We start from the raw sequence: 22,938 nt of genomic DNA, 5'->3' as shown, positions 1-22,938 counted from the left end.
TCAAAAGTTATGAGCTCCTTTAAAAGGTCTGATTTTCCCTGGTTGTAATAATTCTTTACATCTTTCCGCCTATGCTGATGATGTTATTGTTTTTGTTAATGGATAGGAGGATGTTATTAAGTTAGAAAAAATAATGAATGATTTTAAATGTGTTTCTTCTGCCAAAGTCAATTGGAAGAAAAGTGAAGCTCTACTAGTGGGAAACTGGAATGGAGATCTTCCTGCTTTACCTGGAGGATTGATTTGGAAAAGAGGAGGTTTAAAATACCTTGGTGTCTATTTAGGAAATGAAAATTTAATTAGGAAAAATTGGGAAGGTCTAATTGAGAAAATAAAAGGTCGATTGAAAAAATGGAAATGGTTGCTCCCTCAGATATCTTATAGAGGACGTATTCTTATAATTAATAATCTTGTGGCATCTTCATTATGGCATAAACTGGCTTGTGTGGACCCTCCAAATGGACTCCTTGTAAATATTCAAAGAGAACTGGTGACCTTTTTTTGGGACAAGTATCATTGGACTCCTCAAAGCATTCTGTTTTAGCCCAAAGAAGAAGGAGGTCAAGGTCTGGTTAATCTTGCAAGCAGAAGAGCCACTTTCCGTCTCTAATATGTACAGAAACTTTTAATGGGACCGTATTCACTTGTGTGGAGACCATTGGCTTTAAGCATCTTGAGAAGAGTGGGCAATATGGGAATAGATTTAACTTTGTGTTTAATGGATCATAAAAGATTGAATTTGACTGGAATTCCTCCTTTTTATCAAAACTTGTTTAAAGCGTGGGGTCTCTTTAAACAGCGGTGGACGGAACCAGCAACTTCTCTATTGGTTGTTGGAAGAACCAGTTGTATTTGGAGCTAGATTTGATACTTCAGGAGAAGATTTTCCTGGTATAACAGATATACTATGTCATAAAAAGCTTTTTAAGCTAAAAAATATCATAAATGAATCAGGATATAATTTACTGAGAGCTGAAAAAGTTGCTATCCTTTTAGGAATTAGATCAATCCGTTTTGCAAAGAAGTTTCTTGACAAACTAAAAGTTTAACTGATGAAGAGAAGATACTTTTAGAAGAGTTTGGTGCAGGGACTTTAATCCCTGATAGTAAAGATCTTTTTTTCCCTGTAATAGAGGAGTCTTGTCTTAATAGCCCCTTGTTGAAAAGTGGATTTAATGAGTATATTGATTTTTGTACAGTTGAAGGGAAAACATTATATAAATGCATTGTGAAAGCGCATAATCAGCGTAATTTAAGCATTAAAACAGATACAGTATGGAGAGAAAAATTAGGAATCAACTCTGAAACTAAACCTGTTTGGCGAGCATTTTACAAACCACCATTAAAAAAAACTTGGTGATTTGCAATGGAGGATTTTACATGGAGCTATTGCTGTAAAGGCCTTTGTGTCTATTTTAAACCACACTGTAAGTGATAAATGTCCTTTTTGTTTTGAACGAGAGACCATTTTTCATTGTTTTATGGAATGTAATCGACTTAACCCTCTTTTTGATTTATTAAGTGTTTTTTTCTTTTAATATTTGTTTTTCAAAGCAAGATTATATTTTGGGTTTCTTTTACAGTTCAAAACAAAAGTTCAAATGTCATATCATCAATTTTATTGTTGGACAAGCAAAATATGCTGTCAATATCACTAGGAGAAATAAGACAGAAGAAAAGCCAGGACAAGATGTTGTATTAGTTTTTAAAAATATGGTAAAATCAAGAATTCTTATTGATTTTAATTTTCATAAATTGATGAACATGAAAAAGTTTTGAAATGCAGTGGTGTTGCAACAATGCTCTGTGTTCAGTTGATGATGAAGAAATAGTTTTTGTAAGAGGTTTAAAGTATTTTTGGGGGGGGGGGGGGGGGTTCGTATAAATTTGTATAAATGTTAGTAAATATTTTAATAAATTGATTGTAAAAATCGAAAAATCTCTTACATGGTACTGATTAGATGTAAAGTTTTCCCTCCAATCCCGTTCTCCAGTAGTTTTAGAAAGAGTCCTTCATGCCAGATTGAATCAAAAGCTTTCTCAAAGTCAATAAAGCAAGCAAAGATTTGGGTTTTGTTTTGGTGTATGTGCTTATCAATGATAGTGTGGAGGGTATAAATGTGGTCAGATGTTCTGTGTTTGGGCAGAAATCCAATTTGACTTTTCTCCAAAATTTGGTGGGTTTTGAGAGTTTTGTAATCGTATATTAATAACTGAACAGAATATTTTCCCCAGGTTGCTATTGACACACATGCCTCTGTAACTGCTTGGCTTGAACTTGTCTCCTTGTTTAAAGATGGGTGTAATTAGGCCTTGATTCCAGGGGTCTGGAAAATATCCTACACTCAAAACAATGTTGAATAATTTGGTTATTGCAGTTTTGAATTTGTCATGTGTGTATTTGATCATTTCATGTAATATTCCATCAATGCCACATGCCTTGTTGGGTTTCAGTGCATGTAGTCTGTCTGTTAGCTCATTTACTGTGATCGGGAAATCCAGCGCATTCTGATTGGCTTTCATTTTTTCTTTCAGGATTTCTAATTGGGTTTTTATTCATTCTAATCATTGTTTTGTACAGATTGTCAAAGTGTGTCCTCCATATGTTTTCATTGTGAATGGCCAGTTCTTCCTTTTGTGGTCTATAGAGAGTGTTCCAGCTGTTCCAGAAGTTATTGGTATTTATTGATTCCTCCATTGTTTGAAATAATTGTTCTGTATGCTCTTCCTTTTTTTCTTTGAGAGTTCTTGGTTGTCAGGATCTCTGTGTTTTTTATTTGATAGATTGCGTATGTCCTTCTAATTCTTTTACACTCTTCATCAAACCACGTTTCATTGGTGTTTTGGTTTTCTTTTTGAGGATTTTTTCAGATTGCACATGGATGCTGACTGGTGGAATATATCTGTAATGTCCTTTAGCGCCAGATTTACGCCTACTTTATTTTGTGGATATGTGTTAATTATAAATTTGTCTAATAATAATTGGATAGTTTGACTTTCTAGTGCACTTTGATAGTTTTCTGTGCTGTTTTTGTCCATTTGTAGGATTGATGTATCTTAGTAAATGAGAGGGCTGTCTGCATATTTGATTGTTTTGAGTTTGTTTTAGTTCGAGGGTAATTTTACAGCGGTCTGACAGGTGTTTGAGGACTGACTGTGAATGCTCTGAGATGCACTTGATCAATGTCTGTGATGAAATAATCTACAGTACTGTTACCAAGAAAAGAATGAAAGGTATAACCACCAAAAGCGTCTCCTCGTATGCGACCGTTCTCTATATACAGGCCCAGTGATGGACAGAGCTGTAGTAGGCTTCTCACACTTCTGTTTGTGAAGTTGCAATCATTTTTTCTGAGGTGATATGAGGGCAGAGAGTGGCAGGTGTCTGTAATATATTTGTCTCTTTGTGTGTTGACAAAGTCGGGTTCATTTCCAGTTCTGGCATTTAAGTGGCCACATATTAAACATGTCCTTTTGTCTGGAAATGGCAGATCTCGTCTTGCAGGATAGAAAAGGTTTCTTCATTGTAATAGGGAGATTCAGCCGGGGGTAAGTATGTGGCACACAAGAATATGTGACGGTCTGTGGACACAATATCCTTTTCGATTTTTAGCCAAATGTATGATTTTCAGATTTTTCTAGATTTGATTGAGTCTATGAGTTGTGTTCTGTACCATATCAGCATCCCCCTGAGTCTCTGCCCTGCGTCCCTCTCAGTTTGGGTGATGGTAAAATGATTTCTCTAAACCCAGTTGGGCAACCAGTGGACAAATCTCTTACATTCCATGTTTCTTGTAGTATTATGATGTCAGAATTCTGAATTTCTCTTTTGAAATCTGAATATTGGCTCTTAACACCAAAAATGGAGGACCTAAGTCCTTGAATATTCCAACAGGAGATTTTTAAGGAATATGAGCCCATTAATCACCTTTGTTATTTCAAAAACAAGACAAACATCAGTATGATGAACTGACAGATCAAGTAGAATATTTTAAATATTATGACGCATATCTGAGAATATATCCATATATAGATTTTTTTTTTCCTTTCTTGAAAAATACATTAAATAATATGAGATCTCTAAGAGGTTCTTTAAAAAAAAAGAAAAACATAACATATATATATAAAACACACACACACACACACACACACATACATACATATGGGCTACGTTTAAATACACATGTATAGATGCATATGTACACACATACATTTCTTCTTTCCACTAAGTCACTAACCCATTAGGTGAGAGCACAGCAGAGTCAGCATGTGCTGGATGATTCTGAGGTCTCTGGATTGAGATGGACTCGGTTGGCTGTGGACTGTGCTGGTGCTGGGGTTTATCAGTGATCTGCTGGCTGTGGACTGTGCTGGTGCTGGGGTTTATCAGTGATCTGCTGGCTGTGGACTGTGCTGGTGCTGGGGTTTATCAGTGATCTGCTGGCTGTGGACTGTGCTGGTGCTGGGGTTTATCAGTGATCTGCTGGCTGTGGACTGTGCTGGTGCTGGGGTTTATCAGTGATCTGCTGGCTGCTTCGGCGTAGCTCCGGCTGCCTGGGTGCTGCTCCTGCTGATGTTCATGTGAATGATGGGGTGAAGGAGCTGCAGGTCTGGTGATGTGGTGCGTTTCAGGGTGACGCATAGAGCCTGGCGTGGGGTTCCTCCGGTGGAGGGGGCGGTGATTTGAAGGGTGTCTCTGGAGTGACTCTATGGGGTGTCCCCGGGGTCGCTGCAGTGCGCTGGAGCTGCGGCTCAGTGCGATGTCCTTTAGGGTCTTGGCAAAGATGGGAACTGCCCTTCTGTGGAGATGGACATGGTGGTAAAGGCTGTTGAGATTCAGGGTGGGGTGTTGAGCCAGGTAAACATTGGGCTTTAGGGCACAGTCTCTAGACACTCTTGCGTTTATATGCCTGATGGTGTCTGGGTGGAAATCAGAGCGCAACAGCAGGGCGGAGAGGAAGTTTGAGGATGCTTTCTCTGCTACATTAACGAGAGCTGTAGCTACTCTCTCTTGTTGGGCTCTCAGGTCGTTGGTGCCGGTGTGGATGATAATATGGCTGGGGGAACCCAGCTGCTCTTCACACAAGAGCTCCAGGGTCTTCTGTGTGTTTGGGCACCATATTTTCATGGCGTTTCTTCTCGGGAACAGTTTCTTTTCATCAACAAATTTGCCGTTTGAGTCCATCAGGAGTACGATCTGTGGCTGTGTTTGACTATAGGAGTCAGGTGGAGGAGCGGTTGTTGGAGGAGGAGTCTGCTCTAAACTTTGCAGTTCTTCTCTTGTCTGTGTCAGTTGCTCCTTCTGAGCTGGCAGTTGTTTTCCATTTTCACTTGTTTTCCTTCTGTCTTCTCTTAGCTCTCTCAATTCTTCTCTCATTACAGACAGTTGTTTGTTGTACTCCTCACTCTGATTTTTCAGTTCCTGAATTTCTTCTTTAGCATTGCTATTTCTTTCCTGTAATCCTCTTCTTTCTGTGTTGGATCAGTCTGCTGCACTGCTCCATGCACTTCTTCTCTCAGCTGCACCAGTTCCAGCTCCATCTCTCTGAACTTCTCTTTCATGTCTCTGATGATGCTGTGTAGAAGGGAGATCTCCTCTCTGTCATCCCTGGATTCTTCATTTGTAGCTTGATGGCTGGAGATGGAGGTGTTTTCTGCCTGTTTTAGTGTATTAGGGTTGGTCTTGTTCAGCTGAGCTTTTCCTTTAATTTGGAGGAAGTCCTTTTCAAATTTTTTCAGATTGAATCATTACAGTCCCATTTTTGTATAGGTTGGCTGTTATCATGACATCTGATTCTGAATCGTCCTCTTCTTTGACCTGCAGTTTCCATCCGTTACTGATGCCCTTTCTGATTACTGTGGGGTAATGCTGTCTAATCGCTGAGTGCCAGGCTTCTGGGTCTTCTGTGTAAAATATGCTGTTGCTGACCTCTCCGTTCTTATATAAATCCGAGTACAGTGTTTCTGGTCTGTCCTTGAGGAGCTTTTCTTTATGTTTTTTCTTTAAGATCTCATTTGTGGCTTTGTATGGGTAAGTTATGGGGATTGACTCAGTCATTGTTCAAATATTCTCACAGTTGCTGCAGTTTGTTGTTGTTGTTTTTTGAATGTGCAGATATCCACTATAGTTAGCCTTTATACTGTAGTTTAATTTGTCCAAAAAACTTTTTTTTTGTTCAAATCTTTCCCCAAACTAAAGGTAGTTGACTGCAGACCTCAGTATATCTGTACTCTCTGTACTCAGTTTTCTTTCTTCTCTTTCTTTTGAGGCAGTTGTATGAGCTTTTGGGCCACTCTCAGCTAGCTGTCCTCTTCCTGTGTTTCTTGATTAATTTAAAATCTTCTTTCAAGTAATATAGGTTGTAGGAAGTCTTTCTACTCTTCAATTCATCAAAAGTGAATGTCTGTCTTATCTTAAAACAACATTAAAGATAAAACAATCAGGAGCTCATTTTCTTGCTGCTGCTCTCACGGAATTCTCTCTCAATTTCAATTTTCAATTCAATATTCTCTCTCTCTCTCTCTCTCTCGCTCTCTCTCTCTCTCGCTCTCTCTCTCTCTCCCTCCCTCTCTCTCTCTCATTGGCGATCTCTCTCTCTCTCTCCCTCTCTCATTGGCGATCTCTCTCTCAATTCAATTCAATTCAATATGTGCTTTATTGGCATGACAATTGTTACAATGTATTGCAAAAGCATAGTGTTTACATTAAATATAGAACATGTATATATAAAAAAAAAAAATACATGCATGTATATATAATTAAACAAAATAGAACAAATCAATTCTAGAATTCTGTGAACAGTTTAAGTGTGTGTGTGTGTGTGTGTGTGTGAGTGTGTGTGTGGGCGCATCACTGATTTGTTGACTCCTCCCTCTTTTTGTGACAGGCATCAATGTATCTTGCTGCTAGTGAGATACAATCTTGTTTTTCACCTAATAAATATTGAAGTTGTGTTTTCTTGTTTAACATTTTGAAGTCAGGGTAAAGTGTTTCAAATTCTGGATAAAATGCCTCTCTAATGTGTTGCTAGTTAGGACAGCTGGTGAGGAAGTGTTGCTCTGTCTCCACTTCTCCATGAGTACAGTATGGACAGATGCGGCTCTCTCTGGGCAGCCAGTGCTGTCGATATCTGCCCGTCTCTATAGTCAGAGTATGACCGCTCAGTCTGTACCTCGTCATCTGTCTTCTTAGTTTACAGTCTTTCACTGTACTCAGATATTCTGCAGTTGTGGAATCTCTATTTAGGGCCAAATAACATTCAAGTTTACTTTGTTTTTCTGTTGTTTCTTTCCAATAGGTTAGATCATTTCCTTTTTGTTCTTTTATAATTTGGTTGGGCCAAATGTTGTGGCTGATTATTTGAGTGTCCTGCTGCTGGATGTTAGTCATGTTAGTCTGTGTTTGCAGCTTCAGGACCATCTGAATCAGGGGACTTTTTTCAGGGTTCACTTCATGGTTTTTAAGGGCTTTAAAATGATAAGAGTTGGGGTCGCTCATTTTTAAGTGTTTCCAGAATGTGATGGCTCGTTTCTCAATGTGCATTAGTAGAGGGTATTGGCCTAATTCTGCCCTGCATGCGTTGTTGGGTGTGCTCCTCTGTACTCCGAGGATGCTCTTACAGAACTCAGCATGCAGGGCTTCAAGAGGATTTTTGTCCCATTTCTCAAATTGGTGATTTAGGAGAGGACCCCACACTTCACTGCCATATAATGCAATAGGTTCTATGACTGATTGGAATATTTTGAGCCAGATTCTAATTGGTATTTGAATTTGGATCGATTTTTTGATGGCGTAAAAGGCCCTTCTTGCTTTCTCTTTCAGTTCATTCACAGCCAAATTTAGTTTACCAGTTGCATTTATCTTCAGCCCGAGGTATGTGTAGTTTGTGGCATGTTCAATATTGGTCGTACCAAGGCTGAAATTGTGTCTCTTTCCCTGAAGTCTGGGTCTTTTCTGAAATGTTAGTACTTTGGTTTTGTTAGGATTAATAGTCAGGGCCCAGGTCTGACAGAACTTGTGCAGGATGTCCAGGTTCTGCTGTAGACCCTCTTCTGTTGGAGACAGCAGAACCAGATCATCTGCAAACAGCAAGAACTTAATGTTGGAGTCATGTAGTGTGAGGCCAGGTGCTGCTGATTGTTCCAGGAGTTTTGCCAGTTCATTAATGTAGATATTGAAGAGGGTCGGTGATAGTGGACAGCCCTGCCTCACACCCCGCCCTTGAGTGAAGAACTCTGTTCGTTTATTTCCAGTTTTAATTGCGCATTGATTGTTTGAGTACATTGTTTTTATAATATTGTATGTTTTACCCCCAATCCCTGATTCTAGAAGTTTTGACAGCAGACCTTCATGCCAAATTGAATCAAAGGCCTTTTGGAAATCTACAAAGCAAGCAAATATGTTGGTTTTGTTTTGGTTAATGTATTTGTGGATCAGGGTGTGTAGGGTGAAGATGTGGTCTGTTGTTCTATAATCTGGCTTTTGCTGAGGACATTGTGCTCTGTAAGGAAGAGTACAAGTCTTGTGTTGATGATCTTGCAGAACAGCTTCCCCAGATTACTGCTCACACAGATGCCTCTGTAATTGTTTGGGTCTGATTTGTCTCCACTCTTGAATATGGGCGTTATGAGTCCTCGGTTCCAGCTTTCAGGGAAATGACCAACACTCAGAACCAAGTTGAACAGTTTTAGTAGAGCCGATCTTAATTTGTGCTCTGTGTTCTTGAGCATTTCGTTGAGGATGCCATCTGCACCACTTGCTTTTTTGTTTTTTAGGGCCTGGATTTGATCAATCAGTTCATTTTCTGTAATGGGGTAGTCTAATGGGTTTTGATATTTACCAAATGTATGTTCCATAGGAATCATTTTTTCATATTTTTGGGTTTGTTCTGGGGTCATTATAATTTCACTATAAAGTTGTTTAAAGTGATTTTTCCAGGTGTCGTTTTGTACGGCTGCTTGTTCAGGATGTTTTTTATGCAGGGAATTCCAGTTGTCCCAGAAATTGTTTGAATTTATGGATTCCTCAATAGTTTTTAGCTGATTTTTGATGTATTGTTCTCTCTTTTTTCTGAGTGTACTTTTATACTGTTTAAGTTCTTCACAATATTGATGGCGTACATCTGAATTGTTTGGTTGTCTATGTTTTTGTTTTGATAATTGTCTTAATTTTTTCCTTATGGTTTTACAGCCTAAATCAAACCATTTTTCATTTTCTTGTGTGGTTTTATGGATTTTCTTAGAGGATGTGAGGTTAGATAAATTGGCCAAATATTCAAATATATAATTTATGTTCTCTACAGCTTATTATAAATAAGCATACGTTTGGATGGTCAATTGCAGTCACATATTTTTCTCTCCCTCCATCTCTCTCTCTCTCTCTCATTGGCGTTCTCTCTCTCTCTCCCTCCCTCTCCATCTCTCTCTCTCTCCCTCTCTCTCTCCCTCTCTCTCTCCCTCTCCATCTCTCTCTCTCCATCTCTCTCTCTCTCCCTCTCTCTCTCCTCTCTCTCTCTCTCTCTCTCTCTCTCTCTCCCTCTCTCCCTCTCCATCTCTCTCTCTCTCCCTCTCTCTCTCCCTCTCTCTCTCCCTCTCCATCTCTCTCTCTCTCTCTCTCTCTCTCCCTCTCTCCCTCTCCATCTCTCTCTCTCTCCCTCTCTCTCTCTCTCTCATTGGCGTTCTCTCTCTCTCTCCCTCCCTCTCCATCTCTCTCTCTCTCCCTCTCTCTCTCCCTCTCTCTCTCCCTCTCCATCTCTCTCTCTCTCTCTCTCTCTCTCCCTCTCTCCCTCTCCATCTCTCTCTCTCTCCCTCTCTCTCTCCCTCTCTCTCTCCCTCTCCATCTCTCTCTCTCCATCTCTCTCTCTCTCCCTCTCTCTCTCCCTCTCTCTCTCTCTCTCTCTCTCTCTCTCCCTCTCTCCCTCTCCATCTCTCTCTCTCCATCTCTCTCTCTCTCTCTCTCATTGGCGATCAAAGGCGTCTGAATAATCGAAGGTCTGGACGGCATCTGCGGGCTCTGAGAGGAATATTCAGAAGACTAAAAAAGGAAAATTTAAATTTTAACATGGAAATAAACACGGGCTCGTGAAATGGAGGACTGGAGAACATGGACACACTGAACATTGTCTGATGAAAGTCATGGATTTATTAGAAGTTTGTATTATTATCTCACTGTAACTTTCTAAAGTAGAAGTGATCAGAATCGAAATCTAATGCGGCAGGACTAGCTGATTTATTGAAGGACTTTTCTGCAAAGACTTTAAGCGTGTGAAGAGTTTAGTCCGTGTTAGAGGACATTTCCAGTCGTTTCAATTCATGCAGTTTAATTCATGCCAAAGGCCGATCTTTCACTGCAACAGAAACGGAAAACACCCAGGAAAACAATTAATAAAGCGAGTACTGCGTTCTAGCGAGTGATCATGATCATAGTGTCGCGTTCTGCTCGAGACTAGCGAACCACAGCAGCGCTTTAGACGCGTTTCTACTCCATGTGTCAGAAATGAAGGAAAAGTCCAAGAATGCTGCGAAGACACGAAGAGAAAAAGAAAATGGAGAATTTTATGAATTGGCCAAACTGTTGCCGCTGCCCTCGGCCATCACATCTCAGCTGGACAAAGCGTCCATCATCAGACTGACCACAAGCTACCTAAAAATGAGAGCCGTGTTTCCAGACGGTAAGATACGATTCGATTTCAGACCGATTTAAAGCAGGCTCTTCACGCAACTCTACTTTGATCACACTGATTTGCAGTTTATCTTCTTGTATTTATTTTATGATGTTTCAGTAATTTATTTCAAAATGAAAATCTTCAAGGTCGGGCAATTTAAATTAATTAACCGTAAAGCATTTGAAAATCAGGTTAATTAGTTTAACCACTCGAAGTCCGAACGTTTAAAATAAATGAATAAAAAATAATAGGCCTAACGATGAAAATAAATATGATATCTGAATTCGCTTTGATCAGATGTGCTCTGCGTGATGAAATTAAACTGGTTACGATTCGGGGGAAATCATCTGAAAATACAATATTAATAAAGCTGTAAATGACTTGAGGTCTACTAAATAATTTAGGTCTACAGTGTTTTTCAGTTTCCGGAAAATAATTATTCCCTGTGTTTTTTCCTCTTGACTTTGTAATTGAATCTTTATCAGCATTAAAATGATCGCATATTCAGTCTCGCTGTCAAAGACTTTCGCTTGCACTGAAAATCTGCTTTTTGTGCTGAGGGTCAAGATATATAATTATAATGTGTCACAACAGATCTCAAATTGTAAAATGGATAAATATTTCACAAATGGAAGAAAAAAGAATCTACATCGGATTACATTGACGCGCTAGTCCATCTATTTAGGAAGAATTAATGTTTCTTCTTTGCCTATGAATTATGCAAAATTCAAATTAAACTCAATTATTTCATTTCTTTAATTTCCGTTTTCGGCTATGTGGAAGATAACAATATTAAATTATGCTAGCTATATAATGTGCTGTTGTTATTACACATATTGCCAGTTTGTCTCTGATGGATTTGATAACACGCAATAATATAAAATACGTAATAATCATACATTTTAGTATTTTGTTTTGCCTTTAAAAAATATTTGTGGAAAAGACATATTCTGTAGCTAAATGACCCTTTAACAATATGCATTAAATCGACATGCTCGGAAGGGCGTTTTAATGACTGTCTAATCACTTAAAATGGTTTCATATGTAATTATGATTGCGGCTTCAGGAAAAAGTTATGCCTAAATCATTTTCCCCAGATTCACTACGCGAACTTGACAGATACATTTAATTAACATAGGTAATAAAGATTTTAATAACTCCCGTAAAACTGCTTTTTAAATTAGATTTTAATACCAAGGCGGTCACTCTTTGATTTTCTTTCTTTTTCAAAAACGCAAAATCTAAATGAATTCTTCACAACGCACACTATATCAATGTGATTAAACTCCAGCTGTTTATGTGGTCAGTATTTGAGTGTGTTTGTGTTGTGTTTGTGTGTGAGGGCTCGGAGAGGCCTGGGGTCAGTCAGCAAGGGTCAGTCCTCTGGACATCATGGCCAGAGATCTGGGATCTCACCTGCTGCAGGTGCGAGCCTTTAAAACACCTTTATATTTTGACGCTAATTTCTTGAAACTCATCTGATGATTATGCAAATGAATCCTACGATCAAGTGTTTGTTTATTACGCTTTTTGGTTTAATTTTCAGACGCTGGACGGGTTTGTGTTTGTCGTGGCGTCTGATGGTAAAATCATGTACATTTCAGAAACAGCTTCGGTGCATCTGGGTTTGTCACAGGTGAGAGTTTAACACGAAACCAGGGTCAGTTCAGGGCCACAGTGATAACACACTTCAACACACACATAACTGAGATATAACGTTATAATTCTATCTGGGGAATGTGAAGTGAATTCATACACACTTTTGTTTGCTCCATATCGTCATTTGTGCTTTTATTGAGAAATTCAGTCCATTCTGAAGTCTGAAAAAACACTGGGCTGGTGCTTGTTTAATATGTTTAGATTTTGTATCTGGGGCTGTAAAGAGACCAAACACATTCAAATTGCGTGTGTGTTTTAAAGAAAAGCAATGTAGAATTTAATTAACGCAAATACAACAGTGTTTGAAATAGTGTCATCTTTAGATATTGAGAAAACACCCACATTTCTCAAAATTTGGTTTGGAAGCACATGAAGGTGTGGAAATTATCATTATCAATTATAATTATTCTGGGTGAATTACCTCTTTATGAAATTCTGTACTTAAGTAATATTAGCAGGACTTCATAAAGTTAAGAAAGTGTCTCTTCTCAGCGTTAAGGCCTCGTACTATTTTTGCTCTTGCTTTTCCACGACTTGCAAAAGAGATGGATTACAGCAGACAGAAGAGACAAAGATATGGAAATTAATGGTCAGCATGTAATCCCAGAGATTTATTGGTTTGGGTTGAGGGATTCCTGAATTTGTTTGGTTTGGGTTGAGGGATTCCTGAAAAACCAATACAAAAACAAACAAACAAACAAACAAAATCTGTATTAGAACTATAATGCAGTCACACATTAAGATAATAAAATAACGATGTCCTCACGACTGAAAAATGCGTTTCTTAGAGTCAGGAGATATTATTATGTCCAACATGAAGAATATCACGTGTTTCCTTGATTTATAAAAAAGATCAACTAAAAGTCTTGTTTGTAGACCCAGGATCTGTATTCCGAGCTCCTGAAGATCTCCTCGGGTGAGTTGAAGGGAAAACGCTGTTTTATTGTCTAGTCAAAGCAGCAGCGCAAATGATGCTGTTACTGCGGGAAGAACACCTGTGTTTGCTGACTACTGAGCATTCAAATGCGCTGGTTACTGCAGAACGACAGCGTGAAGGTCTGAGACCGAGACTCTGTGCAGATATGAAGCGAAGCACACAGTAAGTGTGTTCAGTAAAGTGCGCATTCCTGCACGAACGCGCCGCTGCGCTACAAAGAGCAGATTAACGCGCCGCAGCTGCGCAGAAACTCATTTGTCGCTGAAGTGCTGTGGAGTGACCTTCCCTGTGTGTGATGTGCCCTGCTAATTTACACACAAAAATGGATCAAAGTCCAGCACAGAATCCGCTTTTGTTTTCACATGCAAATCGTGTTTTTATACATGAACTCTTTGCAGCGGGAATCAGACTGTCTCTTTGAGAGGGATGCAGATCAATTTCAGACAAACAGGAGCTTAGCTTCACACACACACACACACACACACACACACACACACACACACACACTCACACACACACACTTAAAGGTGTGAATACACACCCGGTTCACAATAGCCATTTTTGTGAGTTGATGTAATCTTCTTAAATAACACAGATTCTCATCTTAATCTCAGCTGGGGGTTTTCTCCACTTTGCAGCTATTTGACTGATTTCTCTTTAGGCCGCCTGACTATTATCTGGAAAAAGGCAAAGCAGCATGAATGATGGTTTAGAGTGTGTTGTGTGTGTTGTAGGTGGAACTGACCGGTAACAGCATCTTTGAGTACATTCATCCGTCAGACCACGACGAGATGAGCGCCGTGCTGAGCACACACCAGCCGCTGCACCCACACTTCCTGCAGGGTACACACACACACACACACACACTGCACGCGCACACACACCCATTCTCTCTCACTCACACACACACACTGCACGCGCACACACACCCACTCTCTCTCTCACACACACACTCTCTGTCACACACACACTAGAATTAAGTTCATATTGATCGGAGCTGATGTGTTGCAGAGCTGGAGATGGAGCGCTCGTTCTTTCTGCGCATGAAGTGTGTTCTGGCGAAGCGGAACGCGGGACTCACCTGCGGCGGTTATAAGGTGAGTTCGTCTCTCTTCAGCTGTTCTAATAAATCATCAAACACACGCACGTGTTTTTGTTTGGAATTTAAACAGATGACAGCCGGTAAATTGATATTCTCATGGTTGCTTTCCCGCGGGCGTTATTTTCTGCGAGCGCATCTCAAAGCCGAGTTTTGCATTGCAAATGTCATTAAGTCAAAACATTTCTCAAGAGCTCGAGTTCACATGGAGAGACACTTCAGAGCCAAATTCACTGCCATTTCACTGTCGACACGGTGCTGCATGAACTGACCCTCAAAGCTGATCTGATTAAATGTAGCAAAGACTCGTTTGAACGCGAACCACGCATTTGACTACATCATGAACAGATGACATGCTCCGTGCGTCTCCACCCGCTTCAACAGACAGGCTTTACAGATTTGTTTAACATTTACCTTGGCAATAAACAAGTGGTTTATGTTAAGTAGAGAATAAATCAGACTCCGGATTCAGAGGCGGGTCAACAGGACAAAGAAATATCTGAGTGTGTGTGTTCTTGTTTATGCTACATTGTGGGGAACAAATGTCCAAGGATAGTAAAACCTGAATTTTTTGGCATTGTGGGGATTGGCCTGCGGTCACTGCTAGGGGGAAAAAGTATTAAAAATAGTAAATGATGTTCGTCTGAAAGTGTAAGAATGCAAACAGTTTTTCTGTAAGGGGTAGGTTTAGAGAGAGAGAGAGAGAGAGTGTGTGTGTGTGTGTGTGTGTGTGTGGGTGAGAGAGTGAGTGAATGTGTATGTGTGTGTGTGTGTGTGTGTGAGAGAGTGAGTGAATATGTGTGTGTGTGTGTGTGTGTGTGAGAGTGAGTGAGTGAGTGAATGTGTGTGTGTGTGTGTGTGTGTGTGAGAGAGAGTGAGTGAATGTGTGTGTGTGTGTGTGTGTGTGTGTGTGTGAGAGAGAGTGAGTGAATGTGTATGTGTGTGTGTGTGTGTGTGTGTGTGTGAGAGAGTGAGTGAATATGTGTGTGTGTGTGTGTGTGTGTGTGTGTGAGAGTGAGTGAGTGAGTGAATGTGTGTGTGTGTGTGTGTGTGTGTGAGAGAGAGTGAGTGAATGTGTGTGTGTGTGTGTGTGTGTGTGTGAGAGAGTGAGTGAATGTGTGGGTGAGAGAGTGAGTGAATGTGTGTGTGTGTGTGTGAGAGAGTGAGTGAGAGATGATGAATCTCTAGAAATACACTTTGACCTTCAAAATAAACTCCAATGCTACTCAACCCTAAACAGAACCACTAAATTTGCCAATTATTTATTGATTAAACCATTTAAAAAAAGACAAATCCTCTCCAAATACAGATGAAGTAAGCATGATTTAGAAATAGAGAGAGGAAGACACAGACAAACATGGCCAGAGCGAGAGCAGAGGATCTGTAGACACTGATCTACAGCAAATAGAGGACGAGAAACACTTTCTGCTCATTTGTCCTAAATATCAGAATGTGAGGGAAACATTTCTCCCCAGATCTGAAGCCCTGATCCCATTATTTACTGAACTTAATGATACTGAGAAAATGCCCTTCTTACTTGGAGAAGATGATAACAGCTGCACTAGCTGCTAAATATGTATTAACCATTCACAATGATAGATGTTACACATCATTAACTTCAAACTGACTTACTTTATCTTTTCATTTATTTAGATGGATATTATTTATGTTGTTTTTATGTTGTTGTTGTTATATATATGTTAATGCTTTGGCAACATCGTGTTACACAGAGACTTTTTGACTTTTAACACACTTTATTAAACATTTGAAAATCAACCTTGTATTACACATCCAACTCCTTGCATTGCAATATATCAAGAAAAATAGAGAGAGAAAAAAAAAAAAAAACACAAACAACCCCTCACTTTACATCACCAGTTATATATTATTTCCCCATCCTCACAAAGTGACAGCAAAACATCATTTACACACCATTTGAACTCAAAATCATGCAAATTGTCAGTCATTTGAGAGAATCTATATTCCACTCTTATCCTGAACTCCATCAAGGCAGTGAAATATCGAAGAACATTTATATTTTGCCCTTCCGCAGCCAATCTACGAGACTTCCAAATGGCTAGTTTGGCTTGTCCCATGATAAAATTGGCTAAGACACACCGTTGACTGTGTACTCTCGAATATTTACATCCAAAAACAAACAGTGTCTTGCTAAAAACAAAGCCCAATTAATCTTTCGAGCAGTGTAAACATTGGGGCTAATCTGAAACATTCAGTAAAAGCATGGAAAACAGATTCAGATGAAGAACAGAAATAACAGGATGGAGAAACATTCAGATTAAATTTGGAAACATCAGAATTAGTAGGCAGAGTACAATGTAACAGCCTCCACTGTAGATCCCCAGAACGTTTAGGAAGAGGGCCCTTGTACAAAATCCTCCAAGAAGGAGAAAGCTTAGCAGGGACTGTTAAAAAATCCCTCCATTTTGTGTCACTTCTATCTTTAATTTGTTCAAAATAGACTGCCTTAACACATATATGGTAGAGGTCTCTCTTTCTGGCCACCTGAAAATTTAGCTCTTGCAGCCTGTTAAAGAACAGCAACTTTCCTTCCTGATCATTATGAAAACAAACATTGGGAGACACAAATAACTTGGGAAAAGAAACTCTGGATGGACCCCTAACAGAAAACAATTAATAAACAGGAGAAGTGTGGATGGAAGATCTGCTTTCAGCCCACCTACGAACCGTTCTATAGTTCTAACTGACTTAAAACCGGCCTGACTACAGATGTCTACCACTGACCTCCATGCTTTAGAAGAATTGTCAACTAGATCTGAGAGTTTAGTCAATCCTTTTGCCATAAAGGATTTCACAAGTGCATTAGAAGTGTTAGTATTATAATCTAGTAGAGAGTTATAACAGTGGTTCTTCCAGGCCAAAGTGATTGCTCTCATCTCTACCCAATTTAAAAATGGACCAAGAGTTTAGCACAGAGTTATAAAACATTACATCTGGTGAAAGATTCCCGCTAAGAGTAGACATTAAAAACAACTGCCTATCGAGACCAAAACAACCAAAAGTTCTGAGCAGAGCTAATCCAAATGAAACCCACGGACTAAAGACCATAGGGTAAAGTAAAGTTTGGACAGTCTTTAGCCTCAGAGATTTGACTTTTGCCACCAAATCAATCAGCCCTTGTCCCCCTTCTTTAACTGGCAAGTAAAGATATGCAGGAGGAAGCCAGTGATAGCCATCCCAAAAGAAGTCAACAAACACTTTCTGTAAGCGCTGCAATAAAGCTTTTGATGGGTCAAGAACACTCAAGCGATGCCACATCATAGAGGCTGCCAGATTGTTAATAATAAGCACCCTGCCTCTATAAGACAATTGAGGCAGAATCCACCTCCATCTATTTAACCGACCAGAAATTTTCTCAAAAAAACCATCCCAGTTTTTCAGAATAAACTGATCAGTCCCGAGAAAGACTCCCAACACTTTAAACCCATCCAGATTCCAGGAACAGTTCTGAGGAAGTGTCGGAGGACCTCCATTCTTCCATTCAGGAAGGTGTGGTCAACCCGGTCAAAGGCCTTCTCCTGGTCCAGAGAAAGAAAACCAATGTCCAGCTTATGTACCCTGGCAAAAGAAATCAAGTCACGAATTAAAAAAAGATTATCAAAAATAGTCCGTTCAGGAATGCAATACGATTGATCCACATGAATGACTGAGGAAATGTACAGTTTGATTCTGTTGGTTAGAGACTTTGAAAGTATCTTATAGTCTATTCCAAGTAAAGAGACTGGACGCCAGCATCTAATGTCCTCAAGGTCACCTTTTTTAGGTAACAGGGTAATTACCGCTCTCCGTAGACTCACTGGTAACGTGCCTCTCTCAAAACATTCCATGAACACAGAAAACAAGTCTGTTCCAATGACCTGCCAAAATTGCTTATAAAACTCAGCGTTGAGTCCATCTAGGCCTGGAGCCTTACCAGAAGACAGCCCTTGAACGGCTATAGAGAGTTCATCAAAAGTCAATAGCTCGTCCAGCTTAGATTTGTCTCCTTCCAAAAGGTGAGGTAAATCCTGTAAGAGAAAGTCCGCCATGTCTTCATCGCAGGGTTCTGCTCTATAAAGGTCCTCATAAAAGGACAGTGCATGCGAAATAATTCCATGCGCATCAGTAACTCTCCTTCCCCCAGGAAGTTTCAAACAACCTAGGACACTTCTATCCAGGGTCTTCTTCTCCATGTTGAAAAAAAAAGCTGTAGGAGCATCCATACTGTTAAAAGTTTGAAATCTTGCACGAATCAGCATTTCCTGGGCCCTTTCCCCCAAGAGGTTATGCAATAGAAACTTGCTGTGTTCAAAAACCTCTGTGGTAGTCTCAATATCCCCATCAGTGTTTAGCCAAAGTATTTCTTGTTCAAGTTGTGTGTGCCATCTTATTATGCAAAAAACTTTTATTGTAAGCAGAGTAACTCTGGCAAAAAAGTTTAATTTGAACTTTGCCAATGTCCCACCACTGACTCGGGGACTTAAACTGTACTTTTCTCTCTCTCCAGATCTCCCAGAAAGCAGTGAAAGAATGAACAAAGTTGCGATCTAGTAGTAATTTATTGTTAAATTTCCAGTATGAAGGTTTCAAAGTGTTCATAGAAGTTGTGACATCAATAGAAAGAAAATGGTGATCAGACAAAGAAGTGGGAAAAATACAGCTATTATAGAATTTATCTCTTTGGTTTTTCCGAACATAGATCCTGTCTAGTCTAGCCCCGGAAATCATGTTGGAATTCACTTTCAACCAAGTGTATTGCCTAACCTGAGAAAAAGACTCTCTCCAAACATCTATAAGATTATGATAAATGATCAATGATTGAAGCGTGTCTGCAGATGTGGTTCTTCATGGTTTCTATCCAAAGTGTGATCTAAGGTGCAGTTAAAATCTCCAGCCACAACAATGATCCTATCCTGAGGAACAACACTCAACGCAACCTCAAGTTTCTTGAAAAAGGTGACACGTTCAGCCCCAATGTTGGGAGCATACACATTAACAAAAGAAAATTGAATACCACAAATAGTTATGTCATCCCTCAGTAAACGGCCGGACACCAGTTCAAACACATTTACAGGTTGTTCCTTAAAATTAGGTGCAAGTAGAATGGCGACCCCTGCACTAACACTGGAGCCATGGCTCAAAATAGCCTGACCCATCCATTCACTCAGCCACTGTGTCTGATTAGTCATATCTGTGTGTGTTTCCTGCAGAAACACCACACCTGAGCTCTTTATCGTGATATAATCAAAAAGACGAGCCCTTTTTACAGCATCACAACATCCATTAATATTCAATGAGCTAAACCTCAAAGGTGCCATAGAAATAAATACTAAAAAAATACTCAATAATACTGAACCACAGGGCCAAGGGTGTCTAGGACATAACCAATCCATATTCATTTTTTACCTTATAGATGCAACACACTTCTAACATTACTGAGAAGCTTCTTTAGCCGGTACCGTTTAGGTTTGTCAAGTTCATCAAAAGTAGCTTTTCTCATTGCCAAAGTACAGGACCTCAAAAACAATTCCAAATCGGGGAAGTAAGACTCAATTTTTGGCTTACGAAGTCCTTTTGTAACATCAAGAAAGTGATTGATCTGCTGAAGAGAATAAAGCTTGGTCTTACCTCCAGAGGCAGGCTCTGAATCCATCCCATCATTTTCCATTAGCTCAATGTCCTCGCAGTCATCATCAGATTCCTCCACCTGCCCCTTCAACTCCAATAACACCTGAGATGAAATATCATCTGGAGTGATGGAGTCATCAGTTACAGTATTTTTGTTTTCATTAGTTTGTTGAAGCGAAGCGACAGGCACGAGCTGCGAGCGCCCCAGGCTTGTCTCTGTATGCGGGGCAGCAGGCGTTCGACTCGGGCCGGCCGCCTCCTCCACAGCCGCTACGGGGCCGCGTTCAGAGGGCGCCGACAGCGGTGTCTCCGCGGACGATCATCCGGCACAGAAGGCGCCCCGGCCGGCTGCAGTTCTGACGCTACAGCGGCCGCGGCAGGATCCGCGCCGGCCGCCTCAGCGCCTCTCTCCGCATCAGCGAGCAGAGCCGTGTCCGCGCCCGCCGCTGGCCTATCACGATTCGGGCAAGTTTGCCTGACATGTCCAAAATCACCACAGGCAAAACATCTCATAGACTCAGAACTAATAAAAATGGTGTAATCCTTGCCATCGATGGTTAGTTTTGCTGACAAGTTTAAAGGATCGCTTTGAGAGTTCAGAATCATGAAGGTTTGACGGCGAAAGGACATTACATGTTTGATTTCCTGGTTTCTACAACCAAGAGGAATCATTTTTATAGGGCTGGCTATTTTGCCATACCTCTGGAGGATTTGTTCTAGTTTTTCGTTTCTTATGAATGGGGGTACGTTGGATAGAACAACTTTCTTGGATGGGCTTGACAAAGGTAAGACAGGTACAAACGTGTCATTGATCACCAAACCAGACTCGACTAGATCATCCACCATTTGGCTTTCGCTAAGAAAAAACACAATGGCCTTATTCATACGGGAAGCAGATCTGATGTTAGCGCCCCCGACTGCTGCGCTCACAACGGTCAAACAGTCCTCTACCGACACCGCCGCATCAGGCATACATTTACACCCGTGCTTGAGTGTCAAACGCGAGAAATCTCCCGCATCCAACGCCATTCTTCCCACTCACTGACCGAAGTCAGTAGGAAACCTTTATACTATACCTATATATTGCGTTTCACAGAGAAAAGCAAATAAAAGAAAAAAAGGTAGGGAAATCTCACTCAGCCAAGCAGACACTCTCACTGACGCCAACTGGCTCCGTCCACTCGCTCCCAGCATGCACTCAGAGAGAGAGAGTGTGTGTGTGAAGTTTTATCCCAATTTTTAAAATTTATTATTGGTCCCCAAATTTCACTCCCGTACAGTAGAATTTGTTTAATGATTGCGTGACAATTTAATCCATGTTTTAATTGGTAATTTTAATTGGCCAAACCGTGATTTGATGGCATAAAATGCCCTCCGGGTCTTCTCATTCAAGACTCATTCGCACTTCTGAGATTCACAATTCTGACCAAACATTTACTGTTTTTATACATGGATTGTATCACATCAAATGTTTTTCCACCAATGCCAATTTGTAATAATTTGTACAGTAAACCATCATGCCAAATAGAGTCGAAAGCTTTTTTAAATCAACAAAACATGTAAATATTTTTCTTAGTTTGCCCTTTAGATTTGTGTTCATTAGAGTGTGGAGAGGAGAGATGTGGTCGGATGGACGTTGTTTTGGTAAAAAGCCAGTTTGTGGTTGATTTAGGTTGTTGTGTCTTGTAAGGAATGTCACTATGCGGTTGTTTTTGGATTGGATTCAATTTATTGTCATTGCACATGTAGGTACAAGGCAACGAAATGCAATAAAGAAGAATACAGCACAACATGAGGAAAGAGAGGAGAAAAAAATAGTCCTCACACTACGCTCCTGAACGAGAGTGCAGTGTGAGAACAGACAAAAACCTCAGCATAGAGCACAGTCAACACAGGAACATAACTTGCATAGAAAATCCAGTTCAGACGAAACAGCCATCCGGCCTGCAGCCATTACAGCGCGAACACAGACCCGTTATCAACTGACGGGATGAAGCGACGAAGGCGTGGGATGGGGGTAGGGAGGTGTATGAGTGTGTGTATGTGTAAGTTTGTGTGAGTTCGTATGCCTTGAAATCCGTTGCGCCAGTACTCCAAACCAGTTGTCTCAGTTCGCAGGTTGTGGTGCGACATAGCAATTGCCATGGAAACGACCTTGGCCAGAGCCCAAGCGCCCGACAATAACAAGGTGTTTGATGGGGGAGGGAAGAAAGAGCGTCTCCCTGCAGTATTCACAGGAGAGTTGATACCAGAGCGGCCTTGCCAAGCCGTTCTGTTTTGGGAAGCCGGAAAGAGATAAGATTGTTTTGTCTTTGGGCGAACAGCTGTCTTCTGGTTTCACAGCTATTCTCATTGTCCATTCTGATCTCCTTGTCCATCAATTTTCCTTTCCAAAGCCGAGAGCTTAGCCGTGATCGAATCCATATTGCGGTTAATCGTCTCTGTTTCAGAGCCGACCGCTCTGCCAACAGCCTCAATCATGACGGGCAGCCTTGAGAGGTTTTGGATAGCCAATTCCGTCTCCTTAATTTTCCGATAGTTTAGGGCAACACCTAATCCAAACAGCAGAAACCCAGTTATCATGGTTCCGAATAAGATGATGTCTTCAATGTCCTCCACGGAGAGAGCCGCCAGACACACGACCCGCCACCTCTCCCATGCGTCCATCGTGTAGCCAGCAGCAAACGTCCCAGCAGGACATTCCGGTTCTCCAGATCCCGATCTTCTAGTCGAGAAGATGGTGTCAATTGCGTTGAGAGACCAGTTGATCAGATCCATAATTTCGGTTTTGTAAAATAGTGCAGCGAGAGTCTCTTAAGAAGGACAAGACAATACGAGAGAGCAAGCAGGGAAGTTCAGGATAGGGAGGGTAGAAAAATGCGACCGCCTTCGAACAGAGTCAAACGAGAATGTTTATTATATTACAGAGAAGC

General features: G+C 40.6%; 1 protein-coding gene across 1 annotated transcript in view; it reads left to right on the top strand.

Moving 5' to 3' along the window:
- Window positions 1–10,495: 10,495 nt before the first annotated feature.
- The window catches only part of sim2 (SIM bHLH transcription factor 2), a gene marked incomplete at both ends in the record, with an annotated part of 21,141 nt that continues 8,698 nt past the window's right edge, over window positions 10,496–22,938 (top strand). Inside the window, 5 exons of the mRNA XM_079411364.1 lie at window positions 10,496–10,670; window positions 12,007–12,089; window positions 12,211–12,300; window positions 13,995–14,103; window positions 14,272–14,357. Coding sequence (XP_079267490.1) covers window positions 10,496–10,670; window positions 12,007–12,089; window positions 12,211–12,300; window positions 13,995–14,103; window positions 14,272–14,357 — 543 coding nt within the window. The remainder of the gene's footprint in view (window positions 10,671–12,006; window positions 12,090–12,210; window positions 12,301–13,994; window positions 14,104–14,271; window positions 14,358–22,938) is intronic.

This window comes from Barbus barbus (assembly GCF_936440315.1).
Source record: "Barbus barbus genome assembly, chromosome: 47".
Taxonomy (NCBI): domain Eukaryota; kingdom Metazoa; phylum Chordata; class Actinopteri; order Cypriniformes; family Cyprinidae; genus Barbus; species Barbus barbus.
Note: the sequence above shows the minus strand (reverse complement) of the source record. Positions and strands in the feature narration are given on the sequence as shown.